Raw genomic sequence first — 20,706 nt, forward strand, 5'->3', positions numbered from 1 at the left:
TTACCATTTACAAAGAAATTCAAATTTAGAAACATTTAATGTTGTTTATTGCTTATATCTATACCTATTTGAGAATGATATATTATATGTAATTCATTACAACCAAAAAAACAAACAAAAAATAAAAAAATATATATATATATTATATTTTAAATTTTTTATATATATATATTATTTTCCATTTTTTTCCAGGGTGCATTTGGCGCGCTACAGAAAGTTTGTGAAGATTGTTCCGAGCAATTAGACTCGCCACAACTACAGGAATCACTGGAAGTTATGATTCCTAAATTCTTACAGTTTTTCAAACACTCAAGTCCAAAAATAAGGTGAGCATTCATATACACTCCCAACTTATATTTACAGTTATTTGATCTAATTCTTCAATGCCATCAAATTCATCATAATAAAACAGGTTACTTTTTTCCCTGCCCTAGTCTGTAAAACATGGTAAAAAATGCAAAGTATCTTGTGTCTGCGGAGTATGTTATGTTTTAATGCAGTTAAAACTTATTTTAATGAGGCTAGAAAACTGTTTTCTTACGTAAATTTTCTACATATTTTTATTATATTTATTATAACCCCCAGATCTCATGCTATATCCTGTGTGAACCAATTCATTATCGGTCGAAATCCAGCTTTAATGAACCATGTGGATGATTTTATTCAGGTAAGGATAAATACATATACTGGTATTGTGGTATAGGCCTACCACTTTACATACTGATATATATATATTAATATACATATTAGACTAAGTCTTATTTACTGGAAACTTAGCACTAGTCACCAGTATTAATGTATAATCGTGTAATTTCTGTATGTTCCATTTGTTTTTCATTAAAAATTTCAAAGAGTAAAAATTGAAAATTTCAGACTTTGAAATATATACAAGCTTGTATCCATTGACCAACAGTGCTGGACAATTGTTGCAACTAATATTTTTTAATTTGTGTAAATTTTTCTTTAAATTGCCACTGTAAGTTTAGCAGTCTAAAAAATTGAAACTTTTTAAACTTTATGTTTGGAATGTATGCAAGCACGTACACACTGACTTTCAGTATTGACAATTGCTGCAGCACATACATAATTTGTGAATTTTTTTTCAAAATGCCAACAAAAAGTCTAAAAAAAATTGAAATATTTTAAAAATTCATTATAAACATGAATCCAAATTTTACAGGGTTTATTCACTTTGGCCAACGACGAAAATGTTGAAGTTCGGAAAAATGTCTGTAGAGCTTTAGTGATGCTGCAAGAAGTTAGAATGGATAAGCTCAAGCCTCATATGAGTAATATAATAGAAGTAAGTGTTATAATGTCCATATATTTGCCTGTTAACTACTGTATAAATATTTGATGAGAACATTTTATAATATCCCTTTTGTTTAAATTGGCGTGGTCGAATTTGTTACTGGTCTTTGTTTAGGTAAATTAATCACAATTATTTTGAGAGAAATATTTTAAGTTGATTTAGTCGAAGAAAATCAGTGGTAATTTAAAAACAGTTGCCCTACTCCATACACAAATGAATGTTGCTGCCAGGCAACCTGCACAGAATATCCAATGGAAAAAAAAAATTAATAGAAAATCTTAAGATGTATATGTATATAGTACGGTGAGGGAAGTATATATATAAATTTTTATTAAAGTGCTTGCCAGCAAAGGTTTGTGTTATGTTTACAATTTTTAATTTTCCAGTACATGCTCCTACGTACACAAGATGATGATGAATCAGTCGCATTAGAAGCTTGTGAGTTCTGGTTGACTCTTGCTGAACAAACTGTTGAATGTAAACAGATTCTACCCCCTTTTTTACCTAGGTATGCCAGGAGTTTATTTTTATCGAGTATGAAAGTACTACCGTTTTTTGCTGTAGCATGTTACTATCAATAAAAAATAAAAAACTAGTTTACTCATTTTTATCAAATATTTTTTCTCACTGTTAAACGAAAAAAATCTTTTTTTAGGTTAATCCCGATTTTAATAAATGGAATGAAATATTCTGAAGTGGACGTCATTTTACTCAAGGTGAGTCCTATACAGCATCAGAAAATTAAACTGGTTTTGTATCGTTTTTTCAGTTTATTATCTGTCAATGTTATTCTTTATGGTTTGAAAAAATTCCTACGTTTTTATACCCCACTTTTTAGCCCAGCTTTTACCCTGATGTTTATACAAACAAGCATAGCAAAAGTATATTACATTTTCCATCGGCAATAATCTTTCCTTTTTTTACATTTGCCATATCTAATCTTTCCTTTCAAAACTTTTCCTTTATAAGTCCAACAGCATTTTAACAACGTCACCAGGAATTTTATAAAAAAAAGAATGTAACTGCTATATGCAATACTACAGCTTATTGTTTCTAACCACAGGGAGATATAGAAGAAGATGAGATGATCCCAGATAAAGAAGAAGACATCAGACCAAGATTTCATAAATCAAAAGTCCACAGTATGCAGAATGATGCACAGAATCAGGTATGCTCAAGTCAAATCCCAAAAAATAATCACCCACAAAGTAACATACAAAGGAAAAACAAGAGACTATGTACGAGCCATTGTAACTGCTACTGTACCTGTTGCACTGAATAATCTTTTTTTGGACAAAATAATTATTACTAAAAAAATTGGATTTAGGTTTAAAAAGGAACTAATAATTTTTTTATTAAAATAGTACTGCTAATGTTGTTAGTGTCTTTTGGTAACCATTTACAATATTCAAATGCATTTAGTTGTAATTTAATCAAATAATATAAACCTAACTGAATAGCATCGCGTAATTGTGTTAATAAATTTTCTAAAATAAAAAAAACGTATTTTTTTGAAAGCAGTGGATTATTTTTCACGAGTTATTTTTGTCAACTAGGAGGCAGCATGCGAAGAGGAGGATGACGATGGACTTGATGATGATGATTCACTATCAGATTGGAATCTAAGTAAGATTTTTAAAAATGTATTTTAGATGTGTAGACTGTGTATGTACAGAATTAATCACATGTGTGAAAAGCAGGCATAACATGACACTTTTCTTGTATGGGTATCGAATAATATTAAAAAAAATGTTTTGGTTAGATTTTTGTGTTTAACTTTATAATTTTTTTGAAAAATATGTTACTACTGTATGAAGTTGTAAAAACAGTAGACCTAACCTATAAAATTCTGGCGAAAAAAACATCTTCAAAAAAAGGATATGTTTTAAATCAGTTTTTCCAAATTTTTCAGGAAAATGTTCGGCTGCTGGTCTTGATGTGTTAGCAAATGTTTTTCACGACGACCTTCTTCCTAATGTGCTGGAAAAACTGAACGAACTTCTCTTCCACCAACAGTGGGTGAATCGTGAATCTGGCATCCTTGTACTTGGGGCAATAGCTGAAGGTATGTTAATTTTAACTCAAATGCTGTTGTCACTGGTGTATTTTTATTTAAAAAAAAGGGGGTATAGGGGTTACCTCTGAACTCCCCTTATTTTACTTGGTCAGGGGATAATTTAGCGTTCGTGAAATATTTTCTGTAAATTTTTTTTGATGGTTATTTAGTCACATATTTACCATAATTCACGCTTTTGTTGTAAGTGGAACTCCTGCTACACGTAGTATTAGTAATGTACATTCTACATATTTAATTTGGAAGCTGATTTTCCAGAAGTATATGTTCATTATGTTGAACTTGATTTTTTATACAATGTTTTGTCTGTCTTCACACGTTTTAGATTAAATATTTTTCCTGATTTTATGAATGGTTGTAACTTGTAATCTGCATAACTACACCAAGTAATAGTACTATATGTTTGTCTAATTTATTCCGAGAAATAATTTTCTGGAAGCATGAGTGGTACTTATATTTTAAATAAAAAGCAATGTTTTGTCTGCCATTACAACTTTGAGATTAAAACTTAAATATTTTCCAGGTTGTATAAATTTTAAAACTTTTTTTTTAGCAATGATTTGTCTGTCTTTACACCTCTGAATAGCCATGTTAAAAAAGCTCAAATATTTTTCCAGGTTGTATGAACGGCATGTTACCTCATTTGCCAAAGTTGGTTCCCTTCCTTACTGAGACGTTGAATGATAAAAAAGCTCTTGTTAGATCCATTACATGTTGGACATTATCCAGGTAAAAGTATCTATAACTGTTCCAACCTTTTTAAATCAACCTAAAAATTTTGGTAATAAATAGTATACAAGTAGGACAGTCAAAGTAAAAACAAATGTTCTTAAAATTGCAAATGCGCAAGTTATTCGTACAAAACAGTAAAATAAATACTTTTTTTTAAGAAATTGTATTTGTCTGGCACAAAAGTTAGGGAAATAAATGATTTATGTGCATAAAATTGTAATTTCAATTTTAATTTTAAAAAACCTAATACTGAATACTAACTTAACAAGTGAAGTCAGTTTGTTAAATACAAAAAAGTATTGACTTCTTAACAGAATAAGTGACTCTCTTAATTGTTTCCAACCAAAAAATTTGTATTTATAATTTAGTAGGCTCGAAAGCCACAATCTTATGTCTCTTTTGAAAATTTCATCGCTTTTATTTCATACACTGAATAGTTAGTTAACCAATCCCAATTTTTAGATACGCACACTGGATAGTAACAAATTAGTAAGCTTGAAAGCCACAATATTATTTATGTTTGTATTAAAACATTTTTTACATTCCCTTTGATTTCAGGTACGCACACTGGATAGTAACTCAATCCCAACAGAATGGACATGATGCTTACCTTAAACCATTAATGAACGAACTTCTTAAAAGGGTGTTGGATTCAAATAAGAGGGTACAGGAAGCTGCATGCAGGTTTGTTTAAAACTAAACTTTATTTATTTTTAAAACATTGGGGGTGGTTTTAGTTTATTACTTTAAAATGTTAAATCGTGTGAATTACAGTTATTAATACTGTACAATATAGTAAGGTGGGGAAAGATGGGACATCTTTTTATTCTATTTTTCGTCTCATTTAGTAGTAAACAAAGAACATTCAAAGAATTATAAAACCATATCCTCACAACTACCATTGACCATTAGTAGTTGTTTAAAACATGATCCGGATGTTTGGATATTATGTCCTAAAGGTGTCTCGTCTTCCCCTACCCTACTATATAAACTAACTAATTAACTATTGTCACTTGGTATGAATTTACAATATTAACTCTTGTTAATCGGTAATATTGTAGGGAGATAATTCCTATTATTTAGATTTACTGTATAATATTAACTCTTGTTAATTAGCATTATATTACAATGTTAATTGTTGTTTTTGGTATAAATGTATATATTAATTCCTAAAATTGGTATGACCGTATAATATTAGGATTATTTAGTAAAACTATTTGAATTGTAGATTCACTAATATCCAGGTAATAATAAAAAACTCGTATGTTTAAAATTTGTTTAACTTTTTATTTTTTTTATGACACAATATTTGTGTTTTACAACATTATATGTTTTTGTGGCCGTGCCTTATATTTTACCTACCACTAAAATCGACTTGACTTAAAATTGTTACTTCTATCCTCTATATAGATTAGTCTTTCCAGTGTTACCAGTTATATTTTACTTTCTAAACTTGCCTTTACATTGCAGTGCATTCGCAACACTGGAAGAAGAAGCTTGTACAGAACTTGTACCTTATCTACATTTCATATTACAGACTCTTGTTTATGCTTTCAATAAATATCAGCATAAAAATCTACTCATTCTGTATGATGCTATAGGTATGGAGTAATCTCAATTATTCTGGTTTACTTTTTTAATTTAGGCTTAGATAATTAAAACCATAATTGCAATTTAAATTTATAATTTTTGGGGACTATTTTATACATTAAATTGGTAAACGAGGCCAATAGTTTTTAAAATACAAAAAATTGTTCAAACTTGTAAAACATAAATGGTAAAATTTAACATTTTTTTAATCATTTAATATTATTCTAAAATCTTTTATTCTATATGGTTGAGGTCCAAAAGTGAGACAAGCTATGGGACTTCATATAGAGCCCAGAGTTAGTCTTTTTCGAGGCTTTACATAGATAACATAAAGAGTGGTTAGCTTATGCCCTCTGGGTAAATAAATACAAAGCTATTATAAAATATTAGAATATATTTATAATCTGCCATTGTATGTTCTAAGGTACCTTGGCAGATTCAGTAGGCAACCATATGAACAAGCCTGAATACATACAAATGATAATGCCACCTTTAATTGAGAAATGGAATAGTTTACGTGATGAAGACAAAGACCTTTTCCCTTTGCTTGAGGTGTGTGGAAATGTAGATTATGTAATAAAGTTAATTTTGTTATAATTTGTTTGTTTTTTTTACAAATTTCTAGTATTTTTTCTTGTTTAAAATGCAGGAACAGCATTAAAACACCTATTTTAAAAAACTGTATTAAAATAGATGCAAATTCGAATTTGAATTTAGTTTTACAGTTTTGTTTAATTCTACAGTTTTTAAATTATTAAAAAATATTTATATAAAAAACAAGACAAGTATTGTCTGACTATCTCTTTACAAATGTTGCCCCCTATAACAAAACCACATTTAAAACAGTTATAAAAATACATCTTATTATTACAGTGCTTGTCATCGGTGGCAACAGCTTTACAAAGTGGATTCCTACCTTATTGTGAACCTGTGTTTCGTCGATGTGTGGGGTTGGTACAAAACACTCTTACACAGAGCATGGTATGTCTGCACTTAATCTATTTGTTTCTATTCTATATGGAGAGTTGCCATATTATCCTGACACTCAGAGTGCTATAACCCTTTTTTCAGATATAAAATATATTTTTTTGGTAACTAAAATACCCTTTTACTTTTTTTGAAAAATATTTTTTTTTTATTAAAAAGATACACTTTGTGTACTACTGAAAGTGCAAAAATACAAAGACCGTAAAAACATTTTTATTTTAAGTTACTTTTTTTTTACAATAAAAAAGGTAAAAATCCAACATTTAAATTATACTTTATAGTCATACATGCAAAACCAAGAAAAATTTGACCCACCCGACAAGGACTTCATGATCGTAGCACTTGATTTATTGAGTGGTTTAGCTGAAGGGTTGGGTGCTGGTATTGAACAACTGGTGCAATCAAGTAACATACTTGCACTGATGTACGAATGCATGAGGGTATGTATTGTGTTTTTTAAAATTTGAATTCTAATAATAAAAATTATGTATTGTGTGTTTTTTTTAGGTATTTTAGGAATTTGAAATTGTAAAGTAAAAATCTGGATTTTTTAAATATTTTAAAATGATTTTCTGGTAAATTTTGCAACTAACTACATAAAATACAATAACTAAATAAAGTATGTATTGTAATTAATAACATTTTTAATTTAGAAATTTTGGTAACTGATCCTTTTACACCCAGGATTATATTAAATATTGTGAACTTTGAATGAAAAAATGTAATAATTAAGTTGTGTTCGTTTTTAATAAAATTTTAAACTTATCTTTTTTTACCCAGGACCCTATGGCAGAGGTCCGACAGAGCTCATTTGCATTACTCGGCGACCTCACTAAAGCTTGCTTTCAACACGTAAAACAATATATTGGCGACTTCATGCCAATACTTGCACAAAATCTTAACCCTGACTTGATATCTGTGTGTAACAACGCAACGTGGGCTATCGGGGAAATCTCCATTCAACTAGGTATGAATGTGATACTTTTATATGCAGTCTATTTAGGCTTTGTATAAGTTTGTTATGGTTTACAGCGCTACCAGTTTAGTTTCACATTTCCAAATTCTGGGGCGAGGTTTCCAGTCTTTTTTATCCTATTCCTGTGGAACCTCATTGTCTATATTCAAATCTAATTTTCCCCACAAAATTAGTTTAAAAACTTGTTTACATTATTGTTTGAATCTAAGTCCTAAAGAGAAACTAAACTGTTATAGCAGTTACTAGTTAGCCCTTTAACCTCTAGTATTTCTCTTTATGCTTAAAAAGCTTCATAATTCTAAAACCACCGCTCCCCCTAAGTTGCAAAAAGATGACGAATTTTTCTGTTTTGAGACCTACTGTTCTAATGTATTCATATGTCTAATAAATCAGTTTCCCTAAAACCTAAATTCCTTAAAAACGAATTGTTTCAGACATTTTTATCCTTTTTTTATTTTTACACTACCATATTTTTTTAAGCGAAAATTTTTGTGCAGTCTGGTAGTTAAAGATACATGCCAAACTATACCCTCTATTGTAAAAATTTAACTTAATTTCAGGTCCTGAAATGCAGCCATTTATATCCATCATGCTTGGACCCCTGGTTGCCATTATTAACCAGCAAGGGACTCCTAAAACACTGCTTGAAAATACAGGTATAGTATATATTGTTTGCATTACATTATCTGCATACCTCTACAATGTTTACATATTGATACAAACACTCTGAAAAAACTGTTGTCATATAGAATTTTAAACCTTTTTTTATTCTGTTCTATGTGGTTGAGGTCATACAAGGCTTGATATTTAGGTCAGAGTTAACCCATAACCCCAACACCCAGGGTACAACCCATCAGTGACCAATGGGCTGGAGCAATTTCCGTCAATTTTCTTGCCCAAAGACATTAACAAAGTTAATAGTACCAGTATCCAGCACCGAACGTGATAATACCCTTTTGGGGCCATATTTATGTCAATTATCTATAGCTTTTGGAGCCACACTTTTTTTAAAGACTTGTTTACCCAAAGTTTTCCATTCACAGCTATCACTATCGGTAGACTTGGTTTTGTTTGTCCTAATGATGTAGCTCCAGCGATGCCACAGTTTACAAGGCCATGGTAACTATAAGTGGTTATTTTAAATAATTTGAAATGTTTACAAATTATATCAAAATGATGAAATTTATGATGTTAATGTTAAATAACTTAAAATGTCCACAAATTATGTAACAATAAATGTGTAAAAATCTATTATGTAACCTTGTACAAATCCTCTATTTTCTAACACTTTACACCTACAGGTGTACATCATTACGTAACATTCGTGACAATGAAGAGAAGGACTCGGCTTTCCGTGGCATCTGTGCCATGATAGGTGTCAATCCAGGCGGCATAGTGCCGGTAAATTAGAAAATTTGAATCAAAACTTTTATCTGGAATAGGTTTTTTTTTCGAAGTATTTTTTCTTCTTTATTACTAAAAATGCCGTCTTTGAATGTCCTTTTTTAACCTGTTATTTAATTGTTTTTACCTGTTTTTGAGGATTTATTCTACTTTATATGCAGTGTTTAATTATTTTTTAAAATTCTTTTAGCATTTTTATAACTCAAATTGTCATATTTGTATGTGATTGTGTTTTGGTATCTCTTTGTTTTCTTTTTTATTTAAAAGTTTAATTTATGACTGTAATGTTTTAATATTTTTTCCAAAGGATTTCATCTTCTTTTGCGACGCAGTTGCTTCATGGGTGCAACCAAAACCTGATCTAAAAGATATGTTTCATAAGGTACTTGTTATCTGTAAAATTCTGGGACCGAGTTTGCCTGACTATTTTTTCCAACTACTTTGGTAGATCCTACATGGTTTCAAAGACCAAGTTGGTGAAGAAACTTGGACAAGATTTTCTGAACAATTTCCACAGCCTTTAAAGGAAAGACTTTTAGCAAACTATGGAGTTTAATTATAACGTAAGTTTTAGCGTAAGTGTTGGATTCTTAGTTTTTTATTTATTTCGTTTTTAAAGCGATCTGAAATGGTATTAAACTTCTTAATTCTTTTTTGGTATATCCTACAGGTTAGCAGATATTGGGAGATAATATAATATAAAAAAACTAAAAAGTGTAATAAAAAATTAGCTTTGGCCAAAATACAGCATTTTAAACTAAATATTACTGATCCGGTGGCACAGTCGTTACAGCGCTTGCCACTAAACTAGAAGGGTAAGATTGGCAATTTAAAATTGACTCCATTGTGGGTGTGAATGTCTTTAGGCAAGACACTTTAACGAGAATTGCTCTAACCAAATGGTCCCGTACGAATTTACAAAATTGTTGGCAGTTTTTAATTTTTTTTGCAATTTCAGGCGCAAATCATCCAGGGGAAAATCTTGTTGTCACTTGCAGCGGGGGGGTTAGGTTTCGCAACACGGGGAATCTCTCCGAAAAAACTCACTCTCCGCAGAAGGGGGATTTTTCGGCAACTATAGGTAGGGCGGGGTTAGGGACGATAAAAACTGAGGGCGGGAATTTCTCTAACATCGGGTACTGCTTGTGAACATTATTACTTCAGTTTCCTATTATTGTGCACGTATTATTCTTAGGTTTTTATCTTTTTTTCCTTTTTTTCTCTTGAATATTTGCAAAACGCAGTGTGAATGTAGGCCTGCTGAAATATCTCTGTACTTAGTGTGTTAATTGAATCAGTAACTTGAAAAATTCAGAAAACTCGTTCTAGTCTATTCAAATTTTACTCTTTTTTTTCTTGTTCAAAGCCAATTAGGTATGCATAAGTGTCATTCATATTGTGTGCCTTAATGTTTCTTATTATGTAAACAAATCCTGCCAGTGAGTGTGTTGTCCTAATGAAGCAAAGTTTTCTCTGGTTCTGTTCCAGGAATGTACATTTGATTTAAAATCTCTAAAAATGTTGGAATAGTTCAAAAAGCTGTAAATTGTGACAAATAAACCAATCTATTGTAAACGTATGGGTTTTGTTTTAATGTAAGACTGCGATTGCTCACCTGGAGTCTGTATGTAAACTTTGTACATTGTTTATTGTTTAAATGCATAAACATGTTTATTGTTTATACACTTACTCTGCTTTCACCTAAATCTCTGTAAGTCTTAAAATAAATCAGTGAGGTTTTATACTGAATACGTTCATGGTCTTACTGTGATAACCGCTGTTTTTTTTATTAAATATAAACCTAAACTTTAAGAAACATCAAGTCTTGCTATATCAATTTTGATGCTATAGCAGATAAAATGCTAGAATTGCTCTTGATAAATTACGTCATTTTTTTGTACCAATATTTCATCTGACGAGACATCATTATGGTATAGCAGATAAATGTTGATACAACTTTACAAGGAATTCTGAGTTAAATGTTAATGTTTCATTCGTGTATTCTATGTTTGTGTGGTTCGCAGAATATGATAACATTAAACCATGTACAGACCTCTTAAACGATAGTGTTGAATATTTATGTATTTCACTGGCAATATCTGCCTACAAATATTTTGTGTTTGGGGGTATTTTAAGTTATGTCATTTTTTTCTTTTGAACATTTAAGATTTGTTTAAAAAAATAGGTTCAAGGCTTGTCGCTGCTACTGTTTGTGGGTGTAAATGTCCTTGGCAAGAAACTTAACTGTAATTGATCAAACCCAGTGGTCACTAATGGGTTTTCCAAATTATCAGCCATAAAAAAATAAGTTCACCCACAAAGTAACACACATGGTAACTCGTAAGCTGGCATGAGGTGTATGAAACAGAACACCCAGGTTATAACGACTGTCATTTTCTAGCCACGAGATAATAAAGCAAGCAACAAATATATTATGTGCAAGTTTTATTATTAATTTCCCACTTTCAGCAGCTCTGCTGATTTGTTGCATAAGATAAGCAACTTGTACTATGAAGGTATTGGCAATGATAGTTCTGTATAAACATCTCTTGACACAATATACATATCTGATTATCCAGACAAAAATAAGCAACACAAAAAGGATAATAGGCCAACTTTGGCCTGAATTTCGTGTCCCCAACTGCTAAGCATAGGACATCACTTATTTAGAATAAAACAAAAAATGCATATGAAAAATTAAAAAGTTATTATCACTGCCAAAAAAACACAATATTTGTACATAGTTTTCAACACAATGCAATTTGGTTGGGGAACAATAGCAATTTTAAGCTTGCGAAAGTGCAATGTGCTTTAAATTGGCCGTTTGCACATAAATCATCAAATACAATATACAGAGGCACTAATGTACTCTAAAAACAGGACTGGGTTTGTAAATTAAAATTCGAACCAGTAGTTGTTTAAAATGAAAAAACAATTAGTTTGATTATAGCCTGCTTCGCTTAAAGTGTCTCAGAAAATAATACGCTAAAATAATAAAAAAACAATGCCTTAAACTATCAGATCGGCATTCTGGTAAACCTAAATTCATTTAACGAGATTCTGGGGTGTTTTTAATGGGTTAAGTCTGAAATCCAGCCGTGTGTTTTGCTATTGGAAGAAGCCCAACCATTTAATGTACTAGGTAAATTAAAAATCAAAATTTGAGTGCAGAGTATGGGCTTTTATATCCAATTTAGTGTCAGGCAATTTAAAATTTAAAAAAAGTTCAAATTTTCAACGCTAAAAGTTCAAGTTTTCAATACTAAAGTGCAAAGCTGCTAAAATAAAATGGAACAGTTCATTGGAGCAGTTCTTATTTACAATACTCTTTAAAACAACAATATTTCATAAAAATCAGGGTAAAATGTAAAAATAACGCAAATTTTTTCCTATGCGTCAACCATTAAAAAGTACTGCATCCAGAAATTGCTTCAAAATATATTTTTTCAATTTTTTTTTTATGGAGCGGAAAATGGAGGAAACATAGAAATATTGTACTCGTTGTGTGCGTAAGCTGCATTGGTTGGATCTACCATTGGGATCATGGATTCCTGGTAAAAAAATAGGTTAAATATAGTTGGTTACACGCACCTGCCTCAAACCCTGAGTTCACATTCATTCAAATATCGAAAATGAAGAAATTTATATTCTGTTGCTGTCAGGCATTTTATATTTTGGCAATTTTTAGTTTTTAGTAAAAAATGCCAAAAGATATTTTTCAGACTTACAAATGAAATTAAGCTTTTGGAAGCTAAATTGTCTAATTAATATATAATTTTTAAACAAGTTAAGTATTTAAGCTAATTTCATTTATGTGCTCACATTACTACAGTGTGATCTACTATTTAAATTTTTAAAAAATACAATTTTTTTCTAAAGTAAAGATTTTGTTAAGAATTGTGTTTTGACATGCTCTTTAAAATCATTATATATTTTTTTAAATTTTAGTTACCTAAACACAACCAGCGTGCATGTACTTACTTGAGTATATGGTTCACGTCCTGCTTGCAGGGGTGGGTTCGTTCCATACATGGGTACTGTGGGGTTCTCATATGGTGACCCTGTGTATGGAACACTCACTTGGCCTGGTAAGTTAAAAGGAGGTTAGGTACTAGGAATTTCAGATCATACTTAAAATCAAAAAATGGTATATGGTCAAATTTATTACAGTCAGGTCACTTGGTTAAAGGCAAAATATAAAACATTTTTGTTATAAAAGATTTTTTTTTAATTTGTTAATTTTTTTAAAATGTTTATTACACTTTTTAAAAAAATTTGGATTGAGAAAAAAAGAAGCTTAATCTGGTTTTAATAATAGAGCCTCTGGCATGCCCTACCATATGACCCCTACCATACATAATATACAATATATGGAAAACTAACCAATATTAGCGGGGAATCGTTCAGGTACAGGTTGTTGGTGAAACTCTGCTTGTGAAGTTGCAACCGGTGCGTGACTCCATGCTTGTTGACTACTTGCGCTGAACTAAAGTCAAAAATAATAAAATTTTAATAAAAGTTGTGACATGCCAATATTCAATGTGTTTTTGTTGTAAAATGAAAACTGGTGTGTTTTAAACAGATATTTCTAATATTGTTTTTCTAAAAAACAGGTGTAAAAAATAAAACAGGGGTGACTTTGGTTTAAACATTTTTTTTGTTTTTTTAAGCTGAAAATGTATTTTTTTTATACAGACAATTGTCTTACGTTTTGTGGTGAGTAGTTCATCTCTACTGAAGAAGGCTCTGGAAAGAAAACATGCTTTCACTTTTATTTTCCAGACTATCGAATATTTTTTTATAGATATATTTAAATTGTTCAAACCAAGTGGAACTACCTATATAAATTATCTAAATTCTATTCATACATTAAAAAAAATTGCCATAAAGTGACAAACATGGTAACTCCTAAGCGGGCACGAGGTGTATGAAACAGAACACCCGTGTTATACCCCACCACGCAAGTATGAAGCTACCTTGTATAGCATAAGGTTGAGCATGATGTTGTGTGACTTCAGGTACAGGTTCAGGTTGATTGTAAATCATCTTTTGTTCGGGCATTGCTTCAATTTGGTGTTCAGCAGTTGGTTGTCTGTAATAAAGTTACAACCCTGGTGTTATATTTAAGTAATGACATATTATGGCCAGAATGTACATAAAAAAGGCCTTTTCAGTTTTTTTTCTGTGGTTTTACATAACACTACAAAAAAGCTTTTATTTAGTACTGTCTGGCACATAATTTTCCTAATCCTTTGTTAACAATTAAAAACGCTTTTTTAAAGTCTGGATCTGGTGCTAGGAAAACGTAACAGACAAAAATTTAGTCCCACTAGTTGTACAATAAAATCTATATTTTTCGCCTTAATAGCATTGTCACTCTCTTATGCAAAATCTTTCATTTAGTCAAGAGAATATGATAATAAATATTCTTTATTTACTAAATGTGGCTCCTTAAAAAAACCTGCTTATTTTGTTTTAAAAGTTCATTTTAACATGCTTTTTTTCTTGTGCATTATGTCTAAATTTTTTCTGTATGTTAAAAAACTTGAATAACTCACTTGATTGAAGTATTTGTTGAGACGACATATTCAATTTCATTATTGTAAGGATTCTGGAAAGCAAATGAACTCGTTCGTAGCCAAATGTAATCCCCTGATTGGGCCCTGAACCTGTACATCATGGATATTACCTGCAGAAAACCACTTTGTGAGTTCATTGTTTGTTTACAACAACTTTTTTTGCAAAATGTTTTTTGTTTTTTTACAATTCGTAAAAAAAATGTTTCAATTTTTTATAATGTAGACTTCTATAGTGTATATTTATAATGAGTATGCTATAACATAGGGGTTGTTTTACACACAAAGCAAAATGAGTTTATTTTTTAAACACATAATGTCAGTGAATCAAGAAAAGTATATTGCACAATTTCTATTCTATGTTAGGTCCTTGAGACCTAAGATTTAGGCCAGAATTGGCATATAACCCCATATTACACAGTGAAAACACATTATGTTTTTGCACACCTTATGCCAACTGTCAAGTTATATAAGCTTAGATGTAGTTACAGTTATCATACATGCATACATACCTGTCCCTTCATTACAATAACTTGTTTGAAACTTTCTTTCATGTGTTCAACGTCATCAGGATGATAGAACTCAGATGGAAGTTTCATCAGGAGATCCTGAGAGGAAAAGTTGAAATTGAATATACCAGTTAAGTTTTGGTTTTACAGGACATACATAAACATTGGCAAATTAATATAAGTACTTGTTCATAAAGAAATAAAATGGGGGGTGCAGGGTATGTACTATACAAAAAAGTTTGGTATGCATGAGTACTAGTATAAATGCATAAAAGAAAATAAAACGAAACTGTGTTTTAAGTTAGAGAGAAATTTTTTTAAGTTAGAAGCCTATGAACACTAATTATAGGCAAATAAACTTTTATAAAAAAAACTCCAAAAAACATTAAAATAAAAACACACAAAAAAGTTAAAAGTAAATCCACACCTGTGGTTGGTAACCAAGTACATTTGACACACGAAGATCAACAAAAGTAAAAGTTCCATCGCACCCATGTCTTGATACAAACTCTGTATCCTCTTGGTTTGAATTCACCTCGTTAAATGTGGGGTGGCTGGTCATCTGGATAAATGTTTTATTAAAAAAAAAAATAAAAATAATAAAAAAATACCTTTTTCCATAAATTGTCAAGTTTTATTTTTATAAAATTTAAAGAAAAAAAAACTTTTTTTTAGAGTAAATTTTTTTGTTTGATTGGGTAACATGCCAAAAAAAGCATTTTAGTGTAAAAAATGTAACACACTCTTTATGTAAACATAGACAACTTGGTGGAAGAAATACAAAATAAACAAACAGACTTTGCCCAGAGGGGTTTATGGTTTGGCAGTTAAAATAAACTGTGAGATTTAGGCATTGTAAACATGTAGGAAAAAATATGTAATGTAGACATTTAATGTAATGTTGTATTTTAGATATTTAATGTAATGTTACATATGTAGATTCATTAAAACATAGTACTGTGGGGTAAGATGAATATATTTACCATATAGCATGCCATATTTTCTAATTACGTTTTTATCAATTTTTGATAAGATTGCATATATAATTCTGCTTTTTCAGTTTACTACAAAAAATATTCTTTGTTTACTACAGAATTATACAATAATAAAAAATGAAAACATAAACTATTTTAACACAACCTTCGATATGCGGTTCTCTTACACCAAAAGCTTAAGTGATTTAATTTATGAAAAACTAATATGTAAATAGGCCAATGGGTATCAAGATAAATATGGTGTCCGTTAATAAAAAAAAGTAATGTCTTGGCACAAATATGCAACAAAAATTTTAAGTTTATACAAAAATATTTGTTTGGATCAGTATATAGGCATCACATATTTTTTTAATCTTGAGTAAAATCTAGGGTGACATGTGTGATTAATGTGGCAAATGCAGTATACTTTAGCTTTTGGCTAACCAACAATTTTACCCTGAGGAAAATGACTTGAATAGGACGTTAAAATGTCGGTTGGCCAGCATTTTTACTCTAATAGGCATAATACAAGTACAGCTTATACAGTATATGGCTAGTATAGTCTATAGCTGGTTAGAAAAATACTTAAAAAGGCAAAAAACCTGTAATCTTGCCACTGCAACCAAACAGTAGTTTCCCGCCCCCCCACCACCTCCACCCATTGTTACATCATCCATATTATCTCCTTGACCATCGGCACCAAACCCAGCAGGCGGCCACGATCGGATGAAACCGGTTACATGGGTGACTGCGTACCGGTTTTTAGTGTCGTCTGGTGATCCTAGTGTGTTCCTATGAATAAGAGGTTTTTATGTGTTTTTTAGGTACCTCATGCTCACTGTCAAGTAAAACTGAGAAGTGGGGAATACAAATTGATAAAATATAAATATTTAATAAAAAAAAGATTTTTTTCTTCACACACCTTTTGTGTAAAAAGTAACCAAAGAGCTTGTCATATTTTCTTTAATAATACAAACCTATTTATTCGGATATCAGTACAAAATTTAAAGAGCTAAAAAGTACTGTAGCCCACAAATGCACCAAACATTTTGAAATGCAGGAGAAGCAGGAATAGTTTTATTAGATTAACATTTCTTTGAAATCAACCAACTTATTGGTTGTCCTTTTCACTGATTAATGCAGTGCACAAAAATGCCACTCTGCTGCCCCGGGTTTGGCATCCATAAATACGCATGTACTTACATGCCCCGAAAATGACGTGCTGAAGACATATGATTGATCTGGGACTTTCCACACCTCATTCTACATATGAATGCACGTCTAGACCCCATGCACATACGAACTGAACTTTGCTGGCCTTCCTTTTTCACTGTGCCTGTCTTTAAATCAAGTATTCGGCCTGGGAATAATGATATGTGAATAGTATTGTATAGATAGTCTATAACTATACCATGTGAGAATGATAACAGCATAGATATGCAATGTGAAAACAGTATTATATATGTCATGTTAGAACAGCATTGTATATGCCTATGCTATGTTAGAACAGCATTGTTGTATATGTCATGTGAAAACAGTTATTGACTATGTTTTATTAGAAGTTATAATACATTATAAAAAGTCAGCAAGAAGGGTCATAGGTTTTACTTAAATTTTAAAAAGTTAATTTTTCCCAAAAGCAATTTTTCCTGAAAAGATACAGGAAGTAGCATTAAACAATTGGTAGTAGCGATTTGTAGACTTACCTGTATTCTGTGTATCAGATATACATAGTTGTTCTTTTACTTTTTCAACATCATCAGGATGTACAAGATCATATAAAAGATGGTTATTCCAATCAGAATGTGCCTGTTGTTAAGTATGTAAATATGATATAGCTGCATAGTGTGCGAAAATTTATTACATATGTAAACACTAAACACATTGTTGTAGGGTAGCAGGGTGCCATTATTCACAACTTAATAAATACAGCTTTGTATTTTAACCAGTGGCATAACTTCAATGGTATTTTAAGGATTATTTTTTCTAATATTTATATTTCTGGATTTTCATGTCCCCCAATACAGTATTCAACACACTCAATTAGCCTAAGTTTTTATTATGCTATAAAATTTTACCAGATTTTTTTTATACAAATGTGGATTTTTTATAAAGTTTTAACCGAACATAGTGATGGTTCTTAATAATAAGTGTTTTAATATAAATACAATATTTAAATTGTATCCTTTGTTTCAACCTTTTGTGATCATTATACTGATTACAGCAATTAAGTTTAACCAAATGATAACCTTAAGAAATTTGATTTAAGTGAATAAATGCATTTATATACACACACAGTAGCGAAACAAAACTTGAAGAGAATGTCAACTTTAAACTAAAAAAAAAGGAAAAAAGGTAAAAAATTACTGTTTTCTTTCCTACCTATCAAAAATAATTAAGAATAATATTTCCTAAAAAAAGTGTTTGTTTCTTTAGCAAGTGATTTACTCTCTATATACATAGTTTTTATTCAAGATATAATACACTACTTTACTAACCTGGTTAAGAACAGCTGTTACAGTGTCCGAAACATACACAACTTGACTTGAATCGCATGCTGTCACAAATAAGAAACCGTCAGCAGCTTCAAGCACAAGATGTTTTAACTCCTGTTGAATCAAAGACAAATAAGTTACAAACAACAACAATAAAAACACGAACAAAAATCCATGTATTGTAATTAGTAAACTTATGTTTAAATTTAGACACATGGAAAGCTTGCATTTTAAATGACCTTTGAAAGAGTTTAAACCTGTTGTTTGAACAGTTAAAAAGAACAATTAGGCTACAACCAAAAATCCGAGTACTGTAGTTAGTAGTTTCTGTTTAAAAAGGAGCATACTACACTTCCATTTTTGCACTACTTTCCACAGGGTTTTAACTTACTATATAACCAGTAATTTATTAAGTTTCCAGTGGGGCAAATCCTGTCATAAATCCTAGTACCCATGGCATGCCCCGCTGCAGGACCCACATAGAATAGACAAGGTGTTACTACCTGGTCAGTTAGAAATGATGGTTTATAATTGTTTTCTACACCCCCACCCATAGCTCCACGTAATTGCTTCATATGAGACACAGCCATCCGTAGTATTGTCAACTTATCAGGTTTCCTACAAATGTAAAATATTAGTTAAAAATACGATTTTGTGTAAAATCACCAAAAAAATATTTTACATCAAAATGTTTTGTGAATTTATAATCTTTTATTTTAAGATGACAAAAAACTTTAAATAAAACACACGCCAGTACAAAAAGAGTTATATAATCTTACGCATCTTACTTTTTCGATGAAAAAATTATTCTGCGACAAAAAAAAAGTTAAAAAAACATTACATACAACTTTACCTTGCAAGTGCACTGCATGTGGGCACCATGTCAGACAACTCAGTTATATAAGCCGTCATTTTATTCCGTCTTCTCCTCTCAATTTCTGAGTGGTTTTCCCGCGCAAACTTTTCCTTTTCCTTCTGCGACATATCGTCAAGTCCTTTGCTAAAAATCGGAAAAAAATCTTAAAGTGCGCTAGATAATTTTGCCGCAAACACCCACACTCTAACTGCTAGTAATAAATATAACCAACTAAATAACGAATGCATGATCATTAAGAATCATGCGCAGTCTGTCATTACGTGAAACATCAATCAAATATTTTAACACGTGCCACGATATTTTAAGTCTGCCATTTAATTGCTGGTATCCTGTATCGTATGAATGAGCAGTGACAAAAGTTCATGACATTACCTCATATTCCAGGCTTATAATAACAACAGTAATATTTTAAATTAGTTATATTCAAAACAGATGCGAAAAGTCAGTAATGCATCGGTAAGTCGTTTTAAGTTCTAATTGGCAAAAAAAATATATTTCTTAAAATGTGTAAACATGTGTGTATAGTTTATAGGCAACATTTTGATAAGCAAATTAAATATACATATTTAATTAAAACCAAAAGTATTGTATATATATATAATATATTATATATGTTTAAATGATAAATTAATATAGGGCCTAGTGCCAAATAACTTACTCAGAATCCATATTTCAGCAATTAAAGTAAGATAAGATGCTTTTAGTGGCGGTTCAAATGTTACCAGTAATATAGCAAGATGATTAAAAGCCTCGTCCTCAGCAACTTAAATTTATAAACTTGAGGTATAATATATATCCGATTTTAGTACATAGGACTTGTATTGGAAACAGTATCTGTAGGAAACAACAATAAAAAATTTTTTACAATTTCGTTTATGTTCAGTTAGATGATTACGGACAAAATGCACAATGAGGTAATCTGCATGTGTTAAAAAAGCGTTCGTAGCGTAAGTGTAAAAGGTTTCACACATAATACATTAAAAGTAAAGTTTATGCCATTTACATATATAAAAGAACTTAAAAGTTATCATAGGTTTTTGTATCTAATGTATTGATAGTTTATAAGCGTCTACAAATATTATAAATTATCTAAAATTACCAAACACTTTTTGACTCGTAGTTCGTAGTTATAATCAAATTATAGCAGCGGATTTAAACATAAAAAGTAACGGATATTATTATATTAATATTTTGCAGTTT

At 30.6% G+C, this 20,706-nt stretch overlaps 2 protein-coding genes across 2 annotated transcripts in view; one reads left to right on the plus strand and one right to left on the minus strand.

The window, feature by feature from the left end:
* LOC100181135 (transportin-1) overlaps positions 1–10,651 on the plus strand; it is a 13,962-nt gene extending 3,311 nt beyond the window's left edge. The window contains exons 5-25 of the mRNA XM_009860359.3: positions 193–326; positions 586–667; positions 1,181–1,303; positions 1,699–1,820; positions 1,968–2,028; positions 2,376–2,480; positions 2,869–2,938; positions 3,225–3,377; positions 4,004–4,115; positions 4,677–4,802; positions 5,589–5,719; positions 6,133–6,260; positions 6,582–6,689; positions 6,977–7,135; positions 7,476–7,662; positions 8,232–8,327; positions 8,715–8,790; positions 8,973–9,072; positions 9,383–9,457; positions 9,524–9,638; positions 10,034–10,651. Of these exons, the coding sequence (XP_009858661.1) occupies positions 193–326; positions 586–667; positions 1,181–1,303; positions 1,699–1,820; positions 1,968–2,028; positions 2,376–2,480; positions 2,869–2,938; positions 3,225–3,377; positions 4,004–4,115; positions 4,677–4,802; positions 5,589–5,719; positions 6,133–6,260; positions 6,582–6,689; positions 6,977–7,135; positions 7,476–7,662; positions 8,232–8,327; positions 8,715–8,790; positions 8,973–9,072; positions 9,383–9,457; positions 9,524–9,631 (2,256 nt within the window). The 3' untranslated portion in view covers positions 9,632–9,638; positions 10,034–10,651. The remainder of the gene's footprint in view (positions 1–192; positions 327–585; positions 668–1,180; positions 1,304–1,698; positions 1,821–1,967; positions 2,029–2,375; positions 2,481–2,868; positions 2,939–3,224; positions 3,378–4,003; positions 4,116–4,676; positions 4,803–5,588; positions 5,720–6,132; positions 6,261–6,581; positions 6,690–6,976; positions 7,136–7,475; positions 7,663–8,231; positions 8,328–8,714; positions 8,791–8,972; positions 9,073–9,382; positions 9,458–9,523; positions 9,639–10,033) is intronic.
* An 852-nt stretch (positions 10,652–11,503) lies between these two features.
* On the minus strand, positions 11,504–20,335 carry arnt (transcription factor protein). Its single transcript, NM_001078187.1, is given in 15 exon segments — positions 11,504–12,626; positions 13,057–13,160; positions 13,459–13,561; positions 13,784–13,821; positions 14,052–14,167; positions 14,634–14,764; positions 15,164–15,259; positions 15,588–15,722; positions 16,737–16,926; positions 17,338–17,494; positions 17,841–17,943; positions 18,633–18,743; positions 19,133–19,247; positions 19,483–19,629; positions 20,165–20,335. Coding segments are annotated over 15 exon segments (1,650 nt in total). The 5' UTR covers positions 20,176–20,335; the 3' UTR covers positions 11,504–12,533.
* Between the last annotated feature and the right edge of the window lie 371 nt (positions 20,336–20,706).

The sequence above is a fragment of the Ciona intestinalis genome, chromosome 5 (genome assembly GCF_000224145.3).
Source record: "Ciona intestinalis chromosome 5, KH, whole genome shotgun sequence".
Lineage (NCBI taxonomy): Eukaryota > Metazoa > Chordata > Ascidiacea > Phlebobranchia > Cionidae > Ciona > Ciona intestinalis.